This window comes from Candoia aspera, chromosome 6, assembly GCF_035149785.1.
Source record: "Candoia aspera isolate rCanAsp1 chromosome 6, rCanAsp1.hap2, whole genome shotgun sequence".
Classification (NCBI taxonomy): Eukaryota; Metazoa; Chordata; class Lepidosauria; order Squamata; family Boidae; genus Candoia; species Candoia aspera.
The window spans coordinates 99,901,574-99,925,541 of record NC_086158.1 but is presented as its reverse complement, the minus strand read 5'-3'; the positions used below and the strand labels follow the sequence as shown (position 1 = coordinate 99,925,541).

Here is a 23,968-nt window from a genome sequence, read left to right as displayed (position 1 = left end):
GCTAATCCGAGTGACCCCGTGGGGAAAATGTTAGACGCAGATGTTAGCTAAGCTGAGCTATGATAAGATGGGATGGGAGAAACCCATCCATCAAACTTTAGGTCTGAAAATCAAGGGATAACCTATGGCACATTGCTAAGGGGGTTTATGCCCAAAGCAAATTTGTGGGCATCTTTATCAAGTAATCCACCATCCCCAGGTTTCTCTCCCCGATTCCAAACTGCTATGGGAAGTTCTTTTATAAATACAGGTAGTCCTCGACTTATGACCACAATCAAGACCAGAACTTCCATTGCTAAGTGAGGCAGTTGCTAAGTGAGTCCACCAATTTTATGACCTTTTTTGCAGAGGTCATTAAGTGAATCATGTAGTCAAGCAAATCTGCCTTCTCCCATTGACTTTGCTTGTCAGAAGCTGTCTGGAAAGGTTGCAAATGACGATCATGTGACCCCAGGATGCTGCAACCACCATAAATACATGCCAGTTGCCAAGCGCCCAAATTTTAATCACGTGACTGGGGAGACACTGTGACAGTCATAAGTGCAAGGACCGGCCGTAAATCACTTTTTTCAGCACCATTGTAACTTCAAATGGTCGTAAGTTGGGGACTACCTGTATGGTCATTAAATTGTAAGACAAAACAGTCAGCAAGTTGTATTACTTGGTCCATCAGGTTTAAAGGAAGGCAGGCTTAAAATACAGTCAGATGCCATCGAGTTGAGCTCCCTATATATTCCTCATCTTAGAGAGCAGAGCTTTCTCGTTTCAAAGGTCTGTTTTAAGAGTTGTTCAGAGGACAAAAGGGGCTTGCACAAAGGGGCTTCCTGAGGATTGCCTCCCCCTGGATGGTTAAATGCTTAGATGTCTGGTCCTTTTCTGTGAGTTGGGATGAAAAGGGTAACAGAAAGGGGCCACTCATTACACATTGGAGAGGAAAGGCAGAGCCATGCAAAAAGTGGGAAGCGTCAGGATTGCAAGTAGGCGCCTATTCATGCAAATATCTCTGTGCCCCAAGAGATAAAGTGGGCCCAAGTTCCCGGACTTTAGCACGGGGTGCAGGAATAAGAAATAGCACATCTCGATGGAGTCAGGGTGTCATCTTAGTTTGACGCTGAAAGCAACCTCTTTTCAGAGGAGCAGGCACTTTCCTTTTAGCCCTGAGCCGACGTTGCACTAAAGCCCCGATGACAAAATGATGGACCGGGTCGGCTCCCTCAATTCCCTCGCCTTTGATCAAGTGGCCCAGCAGCTGCCAACTCACCATTTTTGCCAAAGGCTTCCTGAAGGTCACAAAACTGAGCTGAGCTGACTTCAGCGACAGAATAGCCTTCCTGACTGTCCAGCGGTCAGTGAAGAGATGTGATGATGGCCACCTCGGCAGAGGATCGTTAGAGATTTTCTCTGGAAAGGGAGCGCAGCCATCGCTCCTGCTCCAGATGCGTTGTCTTCATTGGCTGGAGGGAGGGAGGGCTGTCATTTCCCCCCTCTCTAATGTTTTCTTTTTAACTGCTCTGTGGGAACAGTATGCAAAATGCAGCTCAAACAAGCATCTGTCCAATATGCACCACTCAGTATAACCAACAGCCACAACTTTAAGCCAAAATAAGCTTTTGCAAAAAGGACGCTAGACCGTTCTGTGGTTTTAAAATGCCATTTGCATCTTTCCTTGAGAACTTCCCCTGTTATTCATGCCTAGACTCTACAGCACCAGCATCCCAGCTTCTTAATTTATCTTTCTTCCACAACCAGGTCCTAGAAGCAGAAAGTCATCCAGAAGGAGATTCCGAGCAGAGACTGTCACAGTTTAGGTGTTAAAGTTTCACCCTGTTACTGTTTTCTAGCCAGCTCATGCATCTCTACAACTGAGAGACAGGATGTGACTGACTGACTGATTTATTTATTTTTAGTATAGCTGCCCACGCAAACAAAAAACAAAATTATGGACTTTCGCTTGACTTTTGTTGTATTCTCTCTTGAGAAGAGGAGACCCAGGGCCGGGGGAAGTCCACCGGCGGGAGGGGCATATTTCCACCTTCCTACTGATGTGCTTTTTAAAATTATTCTTCTGTGTACTTTTTTAAAGTTTTGTATTCCCCTCCCCCAAGTACTCCTCTCTTTTTTTTCCCTTCCAGACCACCTCCCTAGCCCTCTCCCCTCTTTTCAAATCCTCCTTTCCAAGTCCCCAGTAGGATGGTTAAGCTTTCCCCAAACTCTTAGTTCTGCAGAGATGAGGCAACGTTCACATCTGCCTGTCCGTTGACAGACTGTGACCTCCAGGGTAGAATTCAGGAAACACCTACCTTAGTTCCACAGCTGAGCCTGGTGGAAGAGGGGGAAGGGAACGGTTCCAGGGTGACACTGGACACTGCCTTGTGATGTCACCATCGCCCTGTCAGGGGTTCCGCCTGAACATGTTCTAACATCACAGGTGCTCTCCACATCGCCTGGCCCACACCCAAGTTGCCATCTGAGTTCCCACAGTCATCCTTGCTGCCTTCTTATTTTAATGGAATTGCTTCCAATCTTCAGAGCATTTTTCTTGCAAGGGGAGGAATGGAGGAATAAGGTTGGGCAAGCAGAATAATATTTCCTAATTGAAACTGAGCCTTCTTTTCTTACTGATTTTTTTTGTTTTTGAGCTGATTGAAAATATAAGGAAAATCAACAAAGACATTTTCAAGCAATCTTGGAAATCAGCAAGCAAAGTATTCCCAGGCCAGAAAATAAATATTACTTGGGGGGTGGGGGTGGGGGTGAGGAGGTTGCATGATTTCCTTGAAAAAGAAACCTTTTCCCGTATACTATGTGAGATGTGGTACGTAGTTAAAGGTTTAGAAATCCTCATCAGCAGATGCCGGTAATAACTCATCTCCTTTTTAATGAATGAGCCAATGACCAAACGTATTTGCATTGACAGAATGGTTACACACCGCTGCACATCGCTGCCAAGAAGAACCAGATGGATATAGCAACCACATTGCTGGAATATGGTGCTGATGCCAATGCGGTGACTCGACAAGGCATTGCTCCTGTGCATCTGGCTTCCCAAGAGGGTCACATGGACATGGTGTCCTTGCTTCTCACCAGAAATGCCAATGTGAATCTTAGCAACAAGGTGGGATTCCCTGCCATCCATTGGTCTATGCTGTGCTGTAGTCCATTGGTCGTAATAACTGAATCGTTCATAGAGGATATTTCTTCATGACCATGAGTTTTGCATCTCTGCTATGTACGATGATGTGTGATAGCTTGCAAGCCAGATTTAACAGCATGAATGCTGGCAGGATAGAGACACTTGTGATCCAGGATAACTATAGTCCTGCCTGGCAGTATGACAGTCATGTGAATCCTGAATGTTGAACTATGCAAGGGATAAAAAAAGGTTTACCTAGATGCTATCAAATGCTCTTAGTTCTTTATAGCCATACATACACATACACATACACACACAGGGGGGAAGGGAGGCATAATGCTTATAGTTCACTTCTCTTACATCTCTCTCTATTTCTGTGTCCTGGTCTCAAATGATCGTGCTTCTGAGTCATAGGATTGAATTGCAGGGATCTTGTAATTAACTCCTGTAGTTCTGTTACATCTATTGCAAGTTTATTATGCAGCCACAGGCCATCGCATGGAGATGACTAGATCCAAATTATCCAGATAATCTGCCCCGAATTAATGCAAAATATTCACAAGGTAAAGTGGGAGAATTCCCCTTGCAATCTGTTGCCTTGGACATCAAGCGGCTGGCCCCAAAAGACGACGGCCAAAGAAGCCATGTGGTGTAGCCCTGGGCCACGCTATCTGACAGCAGGAACATCTGTTCTGCTCCACAGCTTGTAGAAGACCAAGTGTGATGGAGCAAAACCAACTGTTGTTGACGAAATGTCGTTCAGGTCAGGTGTAGGCTGGGCCTGTGGCATCATTCTGCAAAAAGGCAGTTGCTGCTTTGGGCACGCTTGAGATCTTATGGACACTCTTCTTCCATGGTAGGAGAGATCGGGTGCTGTACAAAATGCAGCATTGCAAGGAGCCTCGCAGCACCTTTTTGACCAGCTTTCTACATGCCAAATTAATGATCAGAACAAATACACACCTTGAGGAGTGCTTGTGCTGCACCAGCAAGATAATTCCATATGCTGTATTTTACCATGACACAAAAAAATAGCACTCGCTTTGTAAGACATGGTGGCTGACTTGCTCCTGCACCACCTGTTCCTTTTTTAGTCTGTTGTGTAATTGGGCATAGGTGAAATGTGCGTTGAGAGCCACAGGGGCCTTTTCTGCTGACCTCTTGTTAAGCTCGGGAGGGGAGCGCAAGCCTTGCTGGGCGTTAGACCCTGGCCCCGATGCTTCCGAGTGGATCCTGCCTGCAAGAAACTAATTTGCTGCCTGTGATTTGCAGAGTGGCCTGACTCCACTGCACTTGGCGGCACAGGAGGACAGAGTCAACGTGGCAGAAGTTCTTGTCAACCAAGGAGCTGTGGTCGATGCACACACCAAGGTAGGGTCTGTTGGAAGCTTGTATTGAAATAGTCCTAAGAGAGGCAAATTCACCCAGGTAAAACCAGGTCCATCCCTCCCTGTCCAGCTTGGGAATCTTTTCTTGGGCCAAAGTCGCCTTTTCCCAAATAAATGTAACAACACAGAGGGATCCTGGATGGATCTCATCAGATCTCCTCTGGTGCCTAGAGAGCTGCCTGTGGGCCTCTTTCTGGGCACTTCCTGGGCCTTTTTTTTTTGACTGACCTCGTCAACACGTTATCCGGTCTGTGGATGGACAGTCCTTCTCATTTTAACCGTAAGGCCTGCCTCAAAAGCCCAGGTATGCTCTACCTCCCTCAATCCCAGATGTCCTGTTTTTCTTTGGAACTGATTCCGATGTTGAGCTGTGAGGCGTATAACATCGTTGGTGGCTTGGAGCAAAAGGCTTAGTCACAGAAGGTTTGGGCTGCAACTTCCATAACCTCTAGTCACTCCCCAGGCTGGCTGAGGCATCTAGGAAGTGGAGTCCTAAACATATGGGGGGTGTTTGCTGGCCTCTCCCAACATATGGTGGAAGGAGTTGCTTGAACAGGTTGTGCAGTGAATGGCAGCAGCAGGTCTCTGCCTGTTCTTCTTCAAGAAGCTTGTTGACTTCTGGCCCAAAATGTTGATGCAAAAGTCAGGCTGGGGGACTTCTCAGATTGGGAGGAATGGATCTTGTAAGAATATAACCTTGGACAAAGTCTCTTCCTTTTGATCATGTGAAAGGAAGAAGAGAACGATGCTTGTCTTCATTCTCTCTGTAATTAAAAACAAAACAAAAACCAGACTTGTTCTGGGTAGCAGACCAGACTGGATCACCTGGGTGAATACAACCTGTGTGGTCTCACTGCCCGGCCACTCAGAGGAGGACTGAGGATCTGCTGCGGACATAATAACAGACAGCCCAGCCGAGCTGGACACTGTAATGAAAGAGTGGTCAGACTTTCCACTTTGGCAGTGGAAAAAAGCCTGCCACAGTAATAATTACCTGCCCTTGTCCTCTTATCAAAGGTCAGGAAGCTGATTACTGAGTCATAAAGCTCAGCGGCACAGCTATTGGTCCGTAGCAGCAAAATCCATGCAGGGGAAAACAGAGAGAGAGAGAGAGGGATCTCTCTCTCTCTCTCTCTCTCTCTCTCTCTCTCACACACACACACACACACACACACACACACAAGTTAACTATCACATTTAGGCCCAAATAAAGAAGGAAATCAGTTTTGGGACTGGATCTGTTTCCAGTCAGCCCTTCCATTCTCTTGAGGAGGAAGAGAGGGAGGTGGTGGTGCTTTTAGACGGGGGTTTATCATTCTACTTCCCTTTCCACCCCATTTGGTGTCTCCAGTAAACCAATCTTTAAAACATTTACTGACACCCAGAAGCACTGGCAATCTACTTAGATGCCCAGATGGCACCTTGTTAGCTAGTTTACCTGTAAAGCAAACGTAGTTCTAAAGGTCAGCCCTGAAGGACATGAGATATCGTATCTCAAGTTGTTTGGGCTTGAAATACCATCTCAAAAATAGGGAGGCTGCTGCGATATGTAGTGCCATTTTCATTGCCTTCTTTGAATTATTTGCCAATAATTCAAAGGGAACTAGCAGTCAAAATTTGCTGAGGGGAGCTGATAGTCCAGCGCAAGGAGCAGAAGTTGGGTCTCAGTCCAGATCAGAATCACAGCATCTAGAAGAAGAAAATGAAAGGGTGCTATCAAAATTGGGCCTCCGTACCTGGTATTTACATGTAAAAAGCCATTAATGTCACAGTTAACTGCAATCACTAGATGGCGTCACATATAATTTGCCCTCTCCACAACCAATGCAGAAATTACACTTTCCTTTGCCAGAAATTATGTACAGTTAAATAGAGCTGTGCTCAAGGGCTGTGTTCGCACAACATATTTACTAGTGGTTTATTTGCAGGGCATGCTAAGTTTGTTTAGCATTAAACTTGATTAGGCTTTTGTGTGGTAAATCCAACCTGTTTGGTTAGCTTGTAATTCATTATATTGTGTGAACCCACCAACTGGAGAACTCAGTAACCAAGCCAAGTGTGTTGTGGGAACTGAGGCAATGTATTCTGGTGCATCCCTGCCCATGTGTCCTCAGAATGAAGATATGCTACTCTACTCTAAACAAATTGTCTGCTGGGGGGCAGTGGTGTGGGGGAAGAGATTGAGAGAGAAGGAGGGAAGTCATGTTACCCAGATAATCTTTCTTTCTATAGCTCCCATCCTCACCATCCAAATGTTGAAGGTCTAGGGTCGGGGAAAAGTTAGAGAAAAGTTCCCTCAGGATAGGGCTGACAGATGAGGCACCTTGTTCAAGAAATAGTTGCACCACCAGTGCCAGTTCTTGCTGGGACACAGCACGGGCCCTTGGGAGGGATGGAGAGCCTCAAGGTAGGCTGATTTGTGTAGGTAATGCAGGCAAGGGTGGGCTCCTGGCTTCACAAGACCTGCCCATGGAGCCTCTGCTCAGTGGCCTCCAGGGGTGGATTGACTCAGCAGTCACTTCCATGGTCCAGCTGCTCTTAGCATCAGAATTTCGATTTTCCTTAGTTTTAGCCCCCTCCTTTCCTTCTTCGCTCCCTCTTCCAATTATCCTGTGAGGGAGGTTGGGCTGAGAGACAGGGAGTGGCCCCAAGTCACCTGCTGAGATTCCACAGCTGAAGATGGACTTCCGCCTGTCCCAACACCTAATTTATTACTCCCCTTTAGCAGCCGTATTCTGCCTCACACCCCCCCGGAACCTGTCCTTCTATCCTGTAGCTTCAGCCTGTTGCATCAAGCCATGCTCTAGGAAGCACGAAGAAGGAATCTTCACCTTCTGTATGGCGTATTTGAAGGCGGATATTCCCCGTCGGTTTTTATTTCTCAGGCCTAAAACACTAGAATTCCCCCTTTTTTATTCACTAGAGGACCGTTGTTCTTCAGCTTCCCACCATGCACGTGTTCCAGTTTGTCCACCTTAAAAAGTGCCCAGAACTAGACAGGATGGATCTTGTGGTGGAGAATGGTGTCTCGTGCAGAATAAAGCTGAGCTGTGGCTGTTTTTGTCCTAGAAATTGCAGTTCAGGAAACGTAGCCCAAAATTGCCTTAGGCATGGCTCTATCCTGGCACATGATCTGGGAATGACCACCCTAAACTTGAGAGCAGTGATTGCACGATAGAACTAGCCACGGCGCCAAAGATGTGGGTTCCCGAAGTCTGAAAGTGCATCTTGCTGCTGATCCTTGGGGGGAGGAGAGGTGCAGTTTTGGGGAATAACTGGCACTACTGGTTGTTTACTGAATTTGTGGTAGTAAAGACAACAACTTTGATTGACGAAAGCTAACTTGGGCAGAGAGGTAGAAACGCTTCACTGGAACAAGACTCTGTGTTTCTGTTGGTCTCCATCAACAAAATATTTGAATTCTCTGTAACAGCCTTTCCTGGATATCTTCATTTATTAGAAGCAGGGCTGATGTGGAACAAGCCAGTGTTTGAGCGAATGACCACCAGTCTATTCCTTCCCCAGCTGATGATGGAAGCGAACGGATAACCCAGGAAACCTTCACTGAACGATGTGGAGCTTCCTCTAAAGTCTGAACTGGGAAACTACAGTAATTAGCATATGAAGACCGTTCCATACCACAGTATAATCTCATTTATTATGTTTCCTTGTTCCAATGAAAGGAAGGAAATTACAATGAATGGAAGATTAATTCGTTTTACTGTTTCCACTGGGGCTTATATGCCCCACCAACCAGTCACTCAAAGGAAAGAGTGGAGAGGCTAAGTTTATGACAAAAATATTCACATTTTGACTAATCAAGCTGAAATAGTATTATCAGAACAGGGCAGTTGGCTCTGTTTTATGTGCTTTTAATGCTCCCCAGTTTTTCTGTGCAAGGTTCTAAAAGGCTACATGTTGTTAAACTAGAAAAGAGGGAACAGGTTCCAGTGCTTCTCGGGGGACTACAAGCCATGTTTTGTTTAAATCTTCTGGATTGTCGGGCAATACCTTCTCCAATGAATATTGGGCTGATTCTCAAACAGGGGTCATGTTCCAAGAGCTGGGAGCAGGTCAGGTTGGGCAACCGTGCTTCGTACATAACAGCTGATGCTTGCTGACCTCCCGCTGAGTTCTCTGTGGAGTATCCTACCTTGTCCGTCCAGAGAAGCTGGGCAGGGGTGTGGGAAGGAAATCCCAGTTGGTTTTTCATCCTTGCTTGGCTCCATAAAGCAAAATCTGCCAGCTGGCAGGATCTCGTCAGGTCTTTGGTTGTGTCTTATGAATATCACTGCATTTTAAAAACAAAACAGTAGCTACCACGGTAAAGATGTGGATATAAATGCTATGTTTTGCTGTGAAGTATGTAAGGGAGCAAGTAGCACCCTACTAATTTACATCTAATAAATAAGTACTTGTGTCTCAAGAGGGGTTGTGGGAGTGTGAAAACAGGCTAGCGGGCTTTTACAGTTTATGTGGTGCAATTGTACATCAGAAAATATCACATTACCTTGACTCTTTTGTGAACTGTCCCCTTCATGCATTCCCAGCTCAGTCCTGCTAAATAAGCATCTGTCTCTAGAAAGAAGAGATAATGTTACCTTGATGCAGCTGATAAGGCATTAGGAGCTCATGACTTTTAAGGGTAATCTGTGCTAATCCTTCAAGGTCTGAAGACACCCAAACACCTCTCCCAAGCCACAGTCAATGATCGACCTACTTGAGGAGAAAGAAAAGCATAGAATAGCTTTTCTGCATTTAGTATTGGAACACCAGATGTGTTGTAGTCCAGCACATCTGGGGAGAGGCAGGAGGTTGGAAAGGCTGCTCTGAGAACGTTGTTGCTTGTTATTGAAGCCTGAGCAAGCAGTTCGGTAGGCAGTTCAAGGAAGAGAGTGTTCCAGTTTGCCTTGTCTCCCTGTTGGCCCTTTGCACCACAGACTCTGGCTAGCCCAGAAGAGTCCTTGCTGATTAGCAGCCTGCGGAACAGATGATCAGCAGCCCGAAAATATAAACAGTCTCCTTGCTGAAATGCAGTTGTGTTGGGCTGAAGGCTTGATCAAAGGAGGGGCAGGGAAGAGGAATGTTTAGCTCTATTGCCACAGCCACTTTCCCAGTCGTGGACCTCCATCCCCTCCAAAGCGTTCCTCTCCAAGAACTGGGCTTCAGGGGTTCAATTGCCTTAGTCAGCAGCATACCTTTTGCATCTTGCAGGAGGAACCGCAAGATGGTTCAGTGTCTGGCTTCCCAGCACTTCCTTCTTCCATGCCTCCCACTGCACGTGCATTTTGCTCCTTGACCTACTTCTCCTCTCCTTTGAGGGCGCTTATCTCTCACTAGCCTGATTATTGCTTGTAACAGACACACCTACCCTGTGGTGAGGGCCAAATCTGACCCAGGTGGTTGCTGTCTGGAAGCAGATTTTTGCTTGCAAACTCCCTGGCACGCAGCTACAGAGTAGGAGTGTGTGTGCTGAAGAAAAGGAGAGGGAATAGAGTTTGGCCCCCATCAGCCTTAATCTCACAGCTGCATCTCTCTTTTGCCAATGAGCTGAAATTCAGCACAAAGCAAGTGCGGGTCTTGTGCTTGGGCTCTGGGGAAGCACCCAGAAAATGCAGGGGTGAGGTTGGGCCAGTGCAAAGTAAGCATGGGGTGCTTCTTTTTCCAGGACCCCCTGCACTGGTGCTCATCTGGTCTCATTATTGCTTAATTAAAGTCTCTCTTTGGGGGGAGATGGGCAGTAATAGAGATCTGAAAAATAAATAAATAAAAGTTTCTTGCAGGTTATTCCCCACGCACTGCAATTCCTTAGGGTTGGTTGCAGAGCAGCCACTCAGCTGTGATACCCTTTGGCCCACTCTTCATTTTGGGTGTGGCTGCCCAGCGACCCCTAAAGCATATGCTAAATTGGCCCCATTCTGGGAAGTCCGAATGGCCTCTGTTTTCCCCCGGAGCCTTTCCCCTAATACTTAGATCTAGAGACACAGCTTCCTTAGTTTGATAAGGGAATTTTCATTGCCACTTACCCCTGCACAAGGCCCCCCTGCTGCACAGCTGCTGCCCTGCTTAGTGACTGGCACAAGGACAGTTATGTCCCGCGTTTCTAGAGTTTAGGCAGGAGGGCCCAAAGTATCTTGTCTTCTCTTCGGTGGAAGGGCTTTGAAGTCAGGTGAGAGTTTGATAGGGGGCTCTGTCTAGCCCCAGCCCTAAACTCTGGTGGTCAACCTCTCCTGGGGAAGCCTTGGAAAGAGCTGCTAGTGAAGTTTTAAGTTACCCCCATCTTGTAACATGCATCTAGTCCCATAACTTTAGGGGCAGACCACATGTTCCATGCAAACCCATGCTTGATGCTGTTTGCTCTGGTGCCTTTGGAATGCAGTGGGGCATTTATGGGCAGCTACCTGGGCACGCGGTGGCGCTGCGAGTTAAACCGCTGAGCTGTCGATCGGAAGGTCGGCGGTTCGAAACCGCGCGGCGGGGTGAGCTCCCGTTGCTCGTCCCAGCTTCTGCACACCAAGCAGTTCGAAAACATGCAAATGTGAGTAGATTAATTGGTACCGCTTCGGCGGGAAGGTAACGGCGTTCCGTGAGTCATGCTGGCCACATGACCCGGAAGTGTCCTATGGACAATGCCGGCTCCAAGGCTTTGAAACGGAGATGAGCACCGCCCCCTAGAGTCGGACACGACTGGACTTTACGTCAAGGGAAACCTTTACCTTTACCTACCTGGGCACGAGGTTGCAACCTTGGTAATCTCACCCACACATTTCAGTCACATCTGAGGCTGGGATCCACATCTGCAAGAGCTGTAACTGTCCAGGACATAATGATCCGTGTGTTCCAGTCAATAAGTCAAGGTAGCCATGACTGCCGGCACAAAACGCTGCAGGGCCGAACGTTCCTGTCCAAGGTACCATGTCCCACCGTCCCCTTGCCCACGGTTCGGATCCCTGATGGAACAGAATTTGCCCTCTGGATTTTCTTCCTTGTTGCTTTTGTGATGCAATCCTTGGAGCTTCCTCAGCCCCACCACTCCCTTCCCCTTGCACAGGAATGGTGCTGCTTTGGATACTCTTAGAACTGGGACCGCCGTCAGGAGATGCGATCGTTGTGATAGGAGCCACACAAAGAGTGGGACCCTGCTGGGCTGGACTAGCACGTGATCCTCAGATGCCGTGTGTCCACCTAGTACTTTCCCCCAAGTGGCTCAAGAGAATGTTCCATTAATGGTGTGAGTCTACGTGATAGCCCCATGGGATAGGAGACTTGTGATGGCCGGAGTCTTCCAGTTCAGCTTCCCGCTTGCAAGGGGACTTGGATCCAGACCTCTTGGTTCAAAGCACAGCAGTCCGTCTGGCCTGAGGCAGCTGGCCCAACCGCGACTCTCGGAATTGCCAGCCAGCACCACAAAACCAGACACTGGGGATATGGATTAAATGCACAAAGGGAAGCGCATTGAGCGTGGCTGCCTTTCCTCCATGCCCAGTGGCAAAAGGATAGCGATTCGGTAATCTCAGTCCATCTGCTGTCTGGCCTAATGCCTTCTGGGAAAGCCTGTTTAAAAACAGGACTGGAGCTCTCTGGGGCTGTGGTGGGGGCGGAGGAGAGGACTTGGAGCCCAACCCATCCAGCTAATTCTTCTTAGTGCTGCATTAATGACCCTGTCATTCTTCTCCGCACTTTCTTTTCTGTGTATTTAATTTCAGATGGGCTACACCCCATTACACGTTGGGTGCCACTATGGAAACATAAAGATGGTCAATTTCCTTCTGCAGCAGTTTGCAAAAGTGAATGCCAAAACAAAGGTGAGATCTTCTCCGACCCCTCCCTCCTCCTCCCTTGCCTTCTTTCCTCTGCAGGGATGGGTGGGGGGGGCGTCCTGGAGGGTCCCCTGCGACAGCCCCCTTTCACTTTTCTTCTCCTCAGAACGGCTACACCCCCCTGCACCAAGCAGCTCAGCAAGGGCACACCCACATCATCAATGTCCTGCTCCAGAATGGCGCATCCCCCAACGAGCTCACGGTGGTAAGCAGGAGGGCCAGGGAGAGGTCTCGGGGCCCACTTTCTGCAGACCTCCTCTGCTGCTGAAGGCTACCTCTCTCCCGCTCGGGCTGGTAATTCTGGCGTTATCAAAGCCGTGGAGGGAACAGATCAACGCGGAAGGACACGACTACCCTCTCCGCGTATGAGCCCGCGGGTCACCGTGGGCCCTTCATGGCAGCATTGTACCAGCATCGCCTCATTCTCAGGGAGGAGGCTGTGCTTGGGCCCTCCCTCCCTCCCTCCTGCTGTAGATCGCTTTCAAAGATACGCTCAAGAGCAGTCGTTCCCCTCTCGGGACTTTTGAGATGTTTCTGCTGTCTGAATTCTCAGCCAGCCTTGAAGGGCAGCTCTAAAGAATGGTGTTTTCTGCACTCCTCTATTCCACACCGTGTTAAGAGCTGCGTTTAAAGCATTCCTTATTTTGGAATCCAGAAGAGTGGCTGCAGAGTTGAGGGCTGAAACCCCCAGCCATCTCTGCTTGCCCTTCAGCTAGATCTGAGCAGGGGCTGGTTGTTCTGGCCAAGCGCAAGCCAGACATTGCGTTTCCATCGGTTTCCCGTGGAAACAGCCCCATGCGCTTCCCCCACAGTAGGCGGCAGCCGAGCATGTCTGAATGGGAGCACACTGGAGCTCTCGCTGTCTCTTCGGCTGGGGAACCTGCTAGAGTCCCTCTTCTCAGGAAGCTTTTCCTTCTCTAGAATGGGAACACCGCCCTGGCCATCGCCAAACGGCTTGGCTACATTTCTGTCGTCGACACGCTGAAAATAGTGACGGAAGAGACGATGACGACGATTGTAAGTATGGCTGCCCCTCGGCAGGAAGCTGCCATGCCTTCTCCCACGAAACCAACAGAACAGAGATACGCTGGGCTCCATGCGCAGACAGGGCTGGGCGGCTGGTCCTCAGAGTGGCCTGGGGCAGCCGGTGTCCGTGACAGTCCTGCTTTTCCCTTGAAAAGACAGCAGGAAGAGCAGAAGGTGCCAGTGAGCCCTCAAGTGCCCCATGAGTTGCCCAGCTGTGGCTTAAGGAGCCTGCTGCCCTCTCGGTGGCTGAGCCCATGCCCCAGGATGGCTTTTGGGTCAAGTGAATGTGGATTGGCACAGGCCATGGCCTAGGGCACAAAGGAGATCCAGATGTGACCTGGATGCGCTCTTGAACACCCAAAGAGCTGCCTCTGAAAGCCAGCTGGAGATTTTGACGTCCATACAGCTGAGGGACCCTTGCCAAAGATTGGCTAATTATTCCCAGTCAAAATAGGAGCTTTGGACTCTCCTGCTCATAAGGACGGGCACTGGCCTCCCCGTCTCCAGCCCTCCCCAGCTGGCTCCTCTCTCGGGCCTCTGCTTGCAGCTGCAGCTGAAGAACTGAGCTGTGCCCCGTTCAGGTGCCACGAGGCAGGTCAGCGCCCACTCCGACCTGGGACCAGGGGCAGGAGGGAACCTGCTCCCGTTTCCCTCTTGGGAAGGAGCATGGAGCATGGCCGGCAGGGGTTTGGGTTCCATCTTCCCATGATGCTGCCGGATGGTTGGGTTCTGACACCCAACAGTGGGTGAGGCTAGTTGACAGATTCTCCGCCACCCCCCTCCCTGTCCTGGTTGCCCCAGCTGCCAACCAGCACCCTCGATCACCGCTCCAACATTATGATTTCATGGGAAGGATGTGTAAAATTGGCACTGACTAGGTGGGGCCTGGATCTCCATGGAAAGGAGTTGAGGTTGGTTGCTGGAGTGGCGCTTTGCTTTCTTTATATTTCCTTATATAGCCCCAAAACTTTAGTAAGAAAATTAAATGCAGAAGCTAAAATGGATGCAAACTTCCCAGGGTAGGGAAACTCTTCTACACTGTTGGGTGCTTTCAGTAAATTCCAGATTTATCCCATGAAGCACGGGGTACAATCCCAGGGATGGCATCCATGCAGTATCCTTAAAACAATGTCTATTTGTTAGATGTATATCCCTCCTTTCCTTGAGGAGCTGACCGTAGTATACGTAACACTCCCCAGCACACCCCTGTGGAAGGGAATGTGATTGGCCCAAGATCACACATGAGTTTCTATGGCTGAATGTGGCTTAACCTGGGTCTTCCTGGCCCAGCTTCACCCCCACCCCCATCCCACAACATGGCACTGGTTTGCTATTGCTTCCTTCTGGTTTGCTATTGCTTCCTTCCAGGAAGTTTTGTCAATTTCCCAGTCCCAGATGGAACTTTCTGTGAGTCTCCCATCCACACAATAGCCAGCCCCAAACCTGCTTAACTTCAGACAAGATTAGCCAGGTCCTGCCATCTTCCAATACATAACTGCAGTAAGGGGTTAGGATCTTAAACGAGGTGATCAGAGAAGCTGAAATGCTTTTTTTTTAAACCATCACAATTTTGTTACAGAAAAACCCATGTGCTACATTACATTAATAAGAGTTTGGTCCAGCATCTGCATTCTAGATTGCTCTATTTTAATTACTGGAGAGCTTATTCCCACATTTTCTACAGTCCAACTCAAGAGACTGACACCTCCCCTAACCCTAACTCCCCACCCAATTCCCAGTTACAAGAAGTGGGGAGTTGGTGCCCTGCTGGCTGCAGAAGTTCCCATGGAGACTTTTGTCTCTGTCTGAACAGCATACATCAAGGCTGATAGCTCAGGCCCTAATGGAAAACCATCTGCTGAAGGCAGGTGGAAATTAAGCTGACGGAAGTTCACAGTAGACCCGTCTCAGGGCACACACACACCCCTTTTATTTTTACTTATTTCAGAAGTTCCTAACATAATTTTAGGTTTACAAGACTGCTTTGCAGCTGGCAAACCGTTTTAAGAGGGACACATTTAAAATAAAAGAACAAACTAATCAAAAGCACAGCACAGGTTCTCTAAGCAAGGTAAAGAGTAAGAGGTGGAACAGAGCAGTGAACCAAACCATTGAAACAACAAGGAGCAGCCATATTATGTTGGGGAAGTTGTGTTCTCCTAATGTTGTGTGACATTCATTCAACATTTTTTCTGTTACTGATTTGCAGATCAGTATCCTGTTTTTGATATCTGTATTTTTAGTTTATACTATGTTTAGTTTATTAGATCTGTACCACCCTTGGGTGTTTTCTTTCTTTCTTTTTTTTGGATTGTTATGCACTTCAAGATGAAGTACAAAACAATCCTCCAATTTTTTTTCCCCCAACAGCAACTCATGGGCTAGGTGGAGCCGACTGGCCCAAGGGCACAAGGGTGCTTCTGTGGCTGCGGGTGGACTTGAGCCCATCTTTCCAGTCTGGCCCAGACCTTCCTTCCCAGGAAATCCCAGGGCTGCAGGGTAGACGGTGTCTGTGCATGTGTGAAAAAACATCTTGAGAAGGCATTGGAAACAACTACTGTGGACTTGCATGGAAGCAGTCACGTAACAGCCAGATGTGTAGGAGAATGGCTCACATCATGTCCAGACAGCGTGGGGAATGATGGAGGCTTTAGTCTGACCTCTCTGGAGGGCGACATAAACATAACTTTGGGTATTGTTGTTACTGACAAAATATGTATGTGAAATACTGCAGTGATTAGGGGGGGAAACTCACTTTATTTAATGTAGATTATTATTACAGCAGTTTCCGGAGAGCCTTACTGATAATTTTAAACTGAAGTGATGCGTCTTCCTTCTTTTTAACAGACTGTCACAGAAAAACATAAAATGAATGTCCCGGAAACAATGAATGAAGTTTTGGACATGTCTGATGATGAAGGTATGTAGAAGAGAAGATAGTGTTGGTTGTGCATAAGTGTACATCAGTGATACTTGTCATTAAGGAGACCCTTTTTCATGGGGCTTTCTGTTAAAATTGCAGTGTGATTTGTTTTTCTGGATTTTTAAAATTAACCTAACATTTTGTTCACTTAAATTGTGCAGCATGTAAAGCGAATGCCCCTGAAATTCTCAGTGAAGGCGAATATATTTCAGACGCTGAAGAAGGTATTTCCGACGTCCTTTTTCTCTGGGTTGCAGCGGGCTCTGCCCTGCAGATTCTCCATTTTTTCTCCTAACAAGCCAAATATCAAAGCTGCATGTACGCTACAGTTTGTACTTCCAGTGCACACCCAACGTTGCTGGTGCGCCTGTTCCCCTTACACCAGGCATCTTAGCCTGCCTTGCCCTTTGTTAGGCCCGCCCTCTTCCCCTGTCTGTCGGGGATGAAGCTTTGCAAGCAGGAGCCTCTTCTGGGCACACAGGCGTACAGCGCGATTGTCCTCAGTTCGTCCTCCAAGCAACAGGGGTACCACAGATAAGGTGGCCCCATCAGACCCATTTGCGCCTTCCCTTGCAGAGGCTTAATTCAGAGCTACAGTTCCGCACGGGAATAGCGCACCTGTATAAACAGGATGGCTGTCCCTGTGGAGAGGTTTTGGCCATACTGGACTGTTCTGGGATGCGCCTTCAGACTGGGTTGCTAATACCGCCTCTGCACAATCTCAAAAGATTCCTACAATGGCAATCTTCTCCCTTGATAAGAGGAGGAAAGTGTTGTGCCTCAGACCGTCTGGTCCCAGTTTCAAAATGGCTTTACATTTGAGAGAGGCACATAGGGAACCTTAGTACTTGCTGGGATGGTGGGTTATTATGAAGAGAAAAGCCACGTTCAGGTCCATTCCTCCTCCTGTCAATAGCGAACAACAGAGGTGGCTTCTCGCTGCCTTTCAACACCTGCAGCTTCTTTTAGTGTGGATGGACGATGCTGTTAAGGAGGAACTGCTTAACTCGGCAGGAATTTAACCGGTCCGGCGCTCTCACGTTGTCTTGGACCGGCTGAGAATCCCATGCATCCTTTGCTATTGGAAGATTCCTTACCAGGGCATCAGCTGAAATTTTGCAGGCAAAGGAGATGTTCTGCCAATGGAGTGGAGCAATTTATTCCAAGCAGTTGACTGTTCTTACTGTGCTGGCTAAAACCCCAAAACAACTGGGGTGACACTGTGTTTTCTTTGGTGGAGAGTGCTAGTCGTACATACTTAGGTATATGCAGCTAACTGCTCTGTCGCTAACCTTCCTTGTCAATTCTCTTTAGCTACAAGAGTGCCCTGGTGCACCTCTTTCTTTCCTTAATGACTGCAGTTACTCAGGGTAACGTTCTGATTTTGTTCAGGTTCCTTTCTTCACACTTTTAATCAAATTGCCATTAATCTTCTTGCGGTATTCTCTTATGCTACTGCTGCTTTTTGTAAAATTAAGAGTTTCTACATGATTGCATTAAAAAGACTGATAAATGTGAGAGACGTGAATTTAAGCACTGTTGTAGATGGAGGAAAAGGGGCACAAATCTTTCATCCTAGGGCTCATGACAGGAGATGGATGGACGGACGGACAGATACGACTGTTTTTAACTCTGTTGCGCATTCCGAGTTACTGGTTTAAAGCAGTTGAGACACAGAACCGTAAAACAGAAATTGACTTTCATTGCTGTTCTTGTTTTTAAAGTCTGAAGTTGGTGTTGGTTAAGTTCCATTGATAGGAGAGAGTTGAGTTGCAAAGCTGAGTTTTAAAGAAAGGTTAGATTTTGATGAATAAAAAAGTGTATTTAGGTTCTGGAATGACAAGCAAATATCATTTGGAGGCCAGCCCAACCCTACTTCTTGCCTCTGCACTCTGCAAAACCTGCTCAGCCTGTCTATAAGCAAACAGATGTTTTAAATATATCAACAACAGGAGAAAAAGCCCTGAGTTCGCCAATCCTGGTCCGTGCTTCTAAGGCAAGCATTTATAAAGGCATAGTTGAACATTATTATGTATTGTAGACATGGCACCTAATGACTACTGTCTTGTTCTCCATTTTCTCCATGTCTATTATACGTAATAATGTTTGACTGTGCCTTTATAAATGTTCGCCTTAGAAGCACGGACAAGTAGACCAGGCGGTGAGCAAGTTGCCAATCTCTTGCAAGGCAAAAAATGAACAAGGCAACAAGGAAGAACAATGTTACTTCTGCTCTTCCTTTCCTTGCTATGGAAAGGAGGAGAAGGTTTTCTTGTTTGCTCAAATCATTGGAAGTTATTTTGGAGTGTCCATCATTCATGCCTGCTGAAAGAGACGGAAAAAGTAAAGACTCTTTCAAGTAAAGGGCAGCTCCTGGTGACCTCTTGGACACATCTGGGGAGCTTTCGTAACAGTATGGAAGTGATTGGCTGTGGCTGCCTCCTTGGTCCTGGTCCAGTTACAGACCTGGAAGTACCTGGTTGGCTTCCATTTAAGCACGAACCAGGTCCAATCTCACTTAGCTTCTTTTGTCTTGGATTGCTGCTCGCTGCTGGGAACAGAAGGGATAGACGGTAGTGCAAAATAGTCCCTGAGTGAGACCCCAACAGGTCTCACTAGGGGAGGGCAAAAGCACTCAGGCCCAAGACTTTTTCCTTGCAGGAATGTGCATTCCTGCAGGGTCCCTCCTGGTACCTTGGGTCTGGCTTTGCACACACTTATTTTGAGAAGAAAAGCGAGGATACTGTTGTGACAGATACTAAGGGCACTCCATATTTCTCCTGTACATAATCTTATCCCCAATACTATACTCTAGTACACTGTACAGTAATAATGTACTCAGATATATAATGTAGTTGGCCCATGACTCGGAAACCAAATCATGCCATTGGCAGGTGGGAAGAAAGCAGTCAGTACTGACCCCGTCCCTTTTTCAGAGGCCAAAATAGGGCCACGTTTCAGGAAAGAGGGAGTGCGAGGCCGCTGCTGAAAGAAGGTGTCCTACCAGTCACTCCTCCCTTTTGTATTTGCATTCAGCATTTTGAAAAAAGGGAGAATTGCCTTCCTTTTCAATCAGCTGGACCTTTAGCACGCTTGGACTGCAAGCCTAGCCGTAGCTGGGCCAAGGGTGGAGAGCCAAGGGTGGAATGGGAGCCCCGCGGAAGGCCCGGCGGGCGAAGGGAAGGGGGCCCGGCCAGCCCCCTCCGGGCCGCTCCTCCTCCGCGGCCGCCCTCCGGACAACACCTGCCAGTGCTCTGTCGCGCTTCCCTCTCCCCTGTTGCTGCCTGCCGAGAGGAAAGTGCGGCGACGTTAATGATTGCCCGAGCCAGTCCCGGGGCCAGCGGATCGGGGAGGGGAGGGGAGGGGAGGCGGCGGCCTCCGTCGTCTCCGGCCGAGCGGAGGGACCGCGGCCGCCTCGCAGCCTCCACCTGAAGGTACCTGGAAGAGCCGCCGCCGCCGCCGGGCCCCCCCTCCCGCTCCCGGGCAGACCCTCCGGCAGACCCTTCCTCCGGAGGGCGAGGCGCGTCCCGGACGGCTTTCCGCCCGTCCCGGCGCCCGCGAGCTCAGCCAGAAGGGGGTCCCGACGCAGTTTCAGGGAGGGGGCGAAGGACCGGGCAGCCGAGCGGAGCCCCGGTGCACGGACGAGTCCCCGGCTCGCCCGGCCCCGGTGGGCAGAGCGCTTCCGTCGGCCCGGCTCCGGCTGCGGGGGAAATGCCGAGGGGGCGGCCGGGCGGCCCCCTCCTCCCGCGGCCGCTCCCCGCCCAGCCCTCCGGGGACTCCCTCCTGGGCCTGCCCGGACATCGGCCCCCGGCGGGGGGGCGGCCAGCCGGCCGGCGGGGGAAGGGGCCCGTTCCCGGCGCAGGCGCGGCAGAGGCGGGGCGGGGGGCCCGGGCAGGACCCGATGCTGCTCTGGAGGCTGCTGGTCCCGCGCGACGGCGCTCGGGCTGCTCGGCGCTCCCGGGGGCGTCCCGAGGCGGAGCGGGGGCGGCTGCGGGCGAGGCGGGCGAAGATGGCTTTCCGGAGCAGTAAGCGGGTCCCCCTCCCTCGCGCTCCCGGCCGAGCAAACGCGGGGCTCGGGAGCGGGGCTCGGGAGGGTCGCCGCGGCCGGGGAAGCGGGAGAAAGTTGATCCCGGACTTCGTGGCTGGCGAGGGCGGGCCGGCGGGCGGGAGCGGCTCCGCGGGCGTTATTTTTAGAGCGGCCCGGAGCGCGAAGGGGCCGCGGTCCTGTCGCTCGCCGCCTTCGCGCGAGGGGCGGCTGGCCTCAACTCCGCAGCGCCGCGGCGGTGGAGGAGGGGGAGAAAGGGGCGGCTTCCCCGGGGCTGGGAACCCTCCGGGTGCGATTCCGATTTGGGCAGGACTCGGGCAAGCTCGGGACGACTGGTAGCTTGCGCCCTTAATTTAAACGGAGAAGAGCCGCAAAGTCGGGAGGGCGCATTTCAGAGTATCTTTGTCACTGTTGGAATGTAGCTCTGCCCATGACATAATGGGGGAGAGATTAAGGCAGGGGAGGTTAACCCTTAACGGCTCCGCGGCTCTGATTCGCGTTGAGAGAATCGGCTTCCCTCTTCCAATCTTGTGGTTGTGGGATTCAAAGCAAAAAAACAGCCAGAGAAGCCGCCTAGGAGATCGGTTAGAGTCGATGGCTGTTCTATGTTTTTGCTACTCTAATGGGACACTTTACTTAGTGGGTTTAGAACATTGTTCATAAACTGGTTCTCATCGGGATTATAATAATGAGGGAAGCCAGATGTTTTAAACTAAACCCAAGTGCTATCAATTTTGCATTTCCCTTTCAAAAAGCAAATTCCTGGAAGCCAAGTGTAGGATGTGCAGGATCTGTGTCTCAACCTGGAAGCCACATTTCCAAGGAAGAACTGCCAAGAATCCAAACTTACTTTTGTCCAGTCCACCTGGCACAGAACTCAAGGAGAAGCGAGGTGGCTTTCCATTTGGCTCAAACATTCACCTCCCAAGTTGCTGTGAGCTTCGCTTCCAGGAACAGGGATGCAAAAATGTCACCCACTGCCCCACGGGTGGGACCTGGTCTCTTCCCTGAGGGGTCTCTGGAAGTGAGGGTTGCAGTGAAGAGGGGCAAACTGGAGAGTCTCTTTCCACTCCCTAAAACAAGCCAGGCTTATTCCCCACCTGTCAGTAACTTGGGGGATCATATTATGGGCAGTGTTGGGTGACTGCAGCTACCTGGGGCCTTTCCCCTCTGTGCTTGGATCGGGACCCAGAGCTTTGCTAGACCTGGTTCTAGCCTGATCTGAGTCACTCTGGGGTGTCTGCATCTCCAGCGAAGTGGCTTAGCTCTGGAGGTGAATCCCGGCTTGGCCTCCCTCGGGGTCTGCCCCCTGTGTGAACTGTGGTCTTTTCTTGGACCAGCCTGGGCCTCTCCCACCGCGGGTTGCCCACAGGTGCCGACTTTCACTCGCCTGGTCCCCCTGAAGGAAAGGGCAGTTCTTGGGTGTTCTGTGTGTCTTCACCTTGGTGTGGAGTCTCTGTGGCTGAATAAAAAACAGGGAAACATCTCCCATTCTCCCCCATTCAGATTGCTTGGACGGCCATTTGGAATTCCGTCAGGTTGGTTCTCGGTCTTCCTTGTCCCATTCTCCAAAACAGAGCGGGCAGAGAATGGGCACCCTCGCGGCTTGGCCGATCCACAGCGCCAGCAGTGGCTCCTGGGAAAGAACCGAGAGCTGCAGTTCAGCAGCATGGGGGGTGGGGGTGGGGGGCAGCAAAACATCCAGTAAGGAAGATTGCAGAGCAGAGTAGATCTACCACCGCCAATCTCTTCATGTTACACCTGGAATCCGAATCCGGGAAGGAAGCTCCCCAGCCGTATCCGGGGCTGGCACCGGACTGCGCTGCAAGTGAAGGTTGAGAGCAGCGTGGACCCATTGGAGGCGGAGGGAGGGCGGGAGCAGTCCGGGAGAGGCGATGTGGAAGCCATTCCCTTAACCGACTCTGAAGGGTGGGCTGTGCTGGAGAGGCAGTCGATGCTTACAAGCATGACCTTCGGGGTACTGCATATGGGACTGGGAGAGGAAGGAGTGAACGGAAAGTTTGATTCTGAAATTCCTTGGATTCGGGATGGGCATCTGGAGGCCAAGAAGTCCAGTAGAGATCACCCACCTCCTGTGCCCAGCTGCGTCCCTGTCGCGAATCCTGATGAAGCCTTGTTCAGGGACGCCTTTGCCTGTATTGCACACCCTGAAAATCTTTTTGTGGTTCCTTTTTTTAAGGCTGTTGAAACACTGGGATCAGTGTTTCATCATCCCTGGTGCACATACAGGTAGTCCTCACTTAAAGATCACAATTGGGACAGGAATTTCAGTTGCTAAGCAAAGTGGTCATTAAGTGAATCCGACCCAATTTATGACCTTTTTTGCAGCAGTTGTTAAGCAAATCACTGTGGATGTTAAGTGAACATGTGGTTGTTAAGCAAATCACATGGTTCCCCATTGATTTTGCTTGCCAGAAGCTGGCTGGAAAGGTAAAAAATGGTGATCTCGTGACTGTGGGATGCTGTGACGGTCATAAATGTGAACAGGTTGCCCAGTGCCCAAATCGTGATCACATATATACGATGCCGTGACAGCCATAAGTGTGAGGATTGGTCGTAAGTCGTTTTTTCCAGCACTGTCACAAGTCCGAACCTTCACTAAACAGATGGTTGTTAAGCGAGAGCTATCTGTAACGTGCTCTGCTTCAACATGAACAAAGAGAAGGGCCCTTTTTAGGCTTCATTGTACATGGATCCTCGAAGGAGGTCCTTTCTTTCTGAACAGGGAGGAGGCAGCAGATGGTGGATGTTTATCACACTTCAGCAGGCAAAGCCATGGTGTGTTGTGTGGGGCTTGTGTGCAGCGAGTTTTATTTCCCAGCAAGGATGCTAGAGGGGGGCGGCCTTGCGTTTTGGACAAGTTCCTGATGTCCACTGCTTTTTCTGCTGGCAGGTGAAGATGCGATGACAGGCGATACGGACAAGTATCTCGGACCCCAGGATCTCAAGGAACTGGGGGACGATTCTCTGCCTGCGGAAGGCTATGTGGGCTTCAGTCTGGGGGCCCGGTCTGCCAGGTATGAGCATGCTCTTCTCATAAGCAACTTATCCCTGAAAGCATCTCTTTCTGCAGAAGCTTGTTCGAGTCCCATAATGTTGCTGCCTGGTTGCTCTCAGCCGTTCAACGATGCCTGCGTTATTTTGGTTCACATCTGCTTGGCCGTCCGCGAGAGCTTTGTTATGGCAAGCGTTTGGAGAAAAAGTATTTCTAGATTCCACAACTTCCCTCCCACCCCACACACTCCAGACACCTCAGACACTGCCTTTGGAAACGGGAGAGCGTCTTTAGGACTCAAATAGCTGAGCCTGCAGTCCTTATTTAGTTAGGTCAGAATTAAAGCTGGTCAGTCTCAGGTTGTCCTGCTTACGGATGCCATTTTCTTTCTCAAGGTGAAAGGCAATGTAGGGCTATACCATATTTATATTTATATTTATATTTATATTTATATTTATATTTATATTTATATTTATATTTATATTTATATTTATATTTATATTTATATTTATATTTATATTTATATTTATATTGAAGGTTGTTTGGTGGTTGATCACTTCCTCAAGAGAATGCATTATCATTACCATTATCACGATCATTGTCTAAATTTGTTTGCA

General features: G+C 49.4%; 1 protein-coding gene across 2 annotated transcripts in view; it reads left to right on the top strand.

Annotated features, from left to right (window-relative positions):
- Positions 1-23,968, top strand: part of ANK3 (ankyrin 3) — a 182,533-nt gene that overhangs the window by 91,861 nt on the left and 66,704 nt on the right. For both annotated transcript variants that reach the window (XM_063307756.1, XM_063307757.1), the window contains 8 exons: positions 2,918-3,115; positions 4,406-4,504; positions 12,228-12,326; positions 12,448-12,546; positions 13,263-13,358; positions 16,215-16,287; positions 16,452-16,514; positions 23,250-23,373. In XM_063307756.1, coding sequence (XP_063163826.1) covers positions 2,918-3,115; positions 4,406-4,504; positions 12,228-12,326; positions 12,448-12,546; positions 13,263-13,358; positions 16,215-16,287; positions 16,452-16,514; positions 23,250-23,373 — 851 coding nt within the window. The remainder of the gene's footprint in view (positions 1-2,917; positions 3,116-4,405; positions 4,505-12,227; positions 12,327-12,447; positions 12,547-13,262; positions 13,359-16,214; positions 16,288-16,451; positions 16,515-23,249; positions 23,374-23,968) is intronic.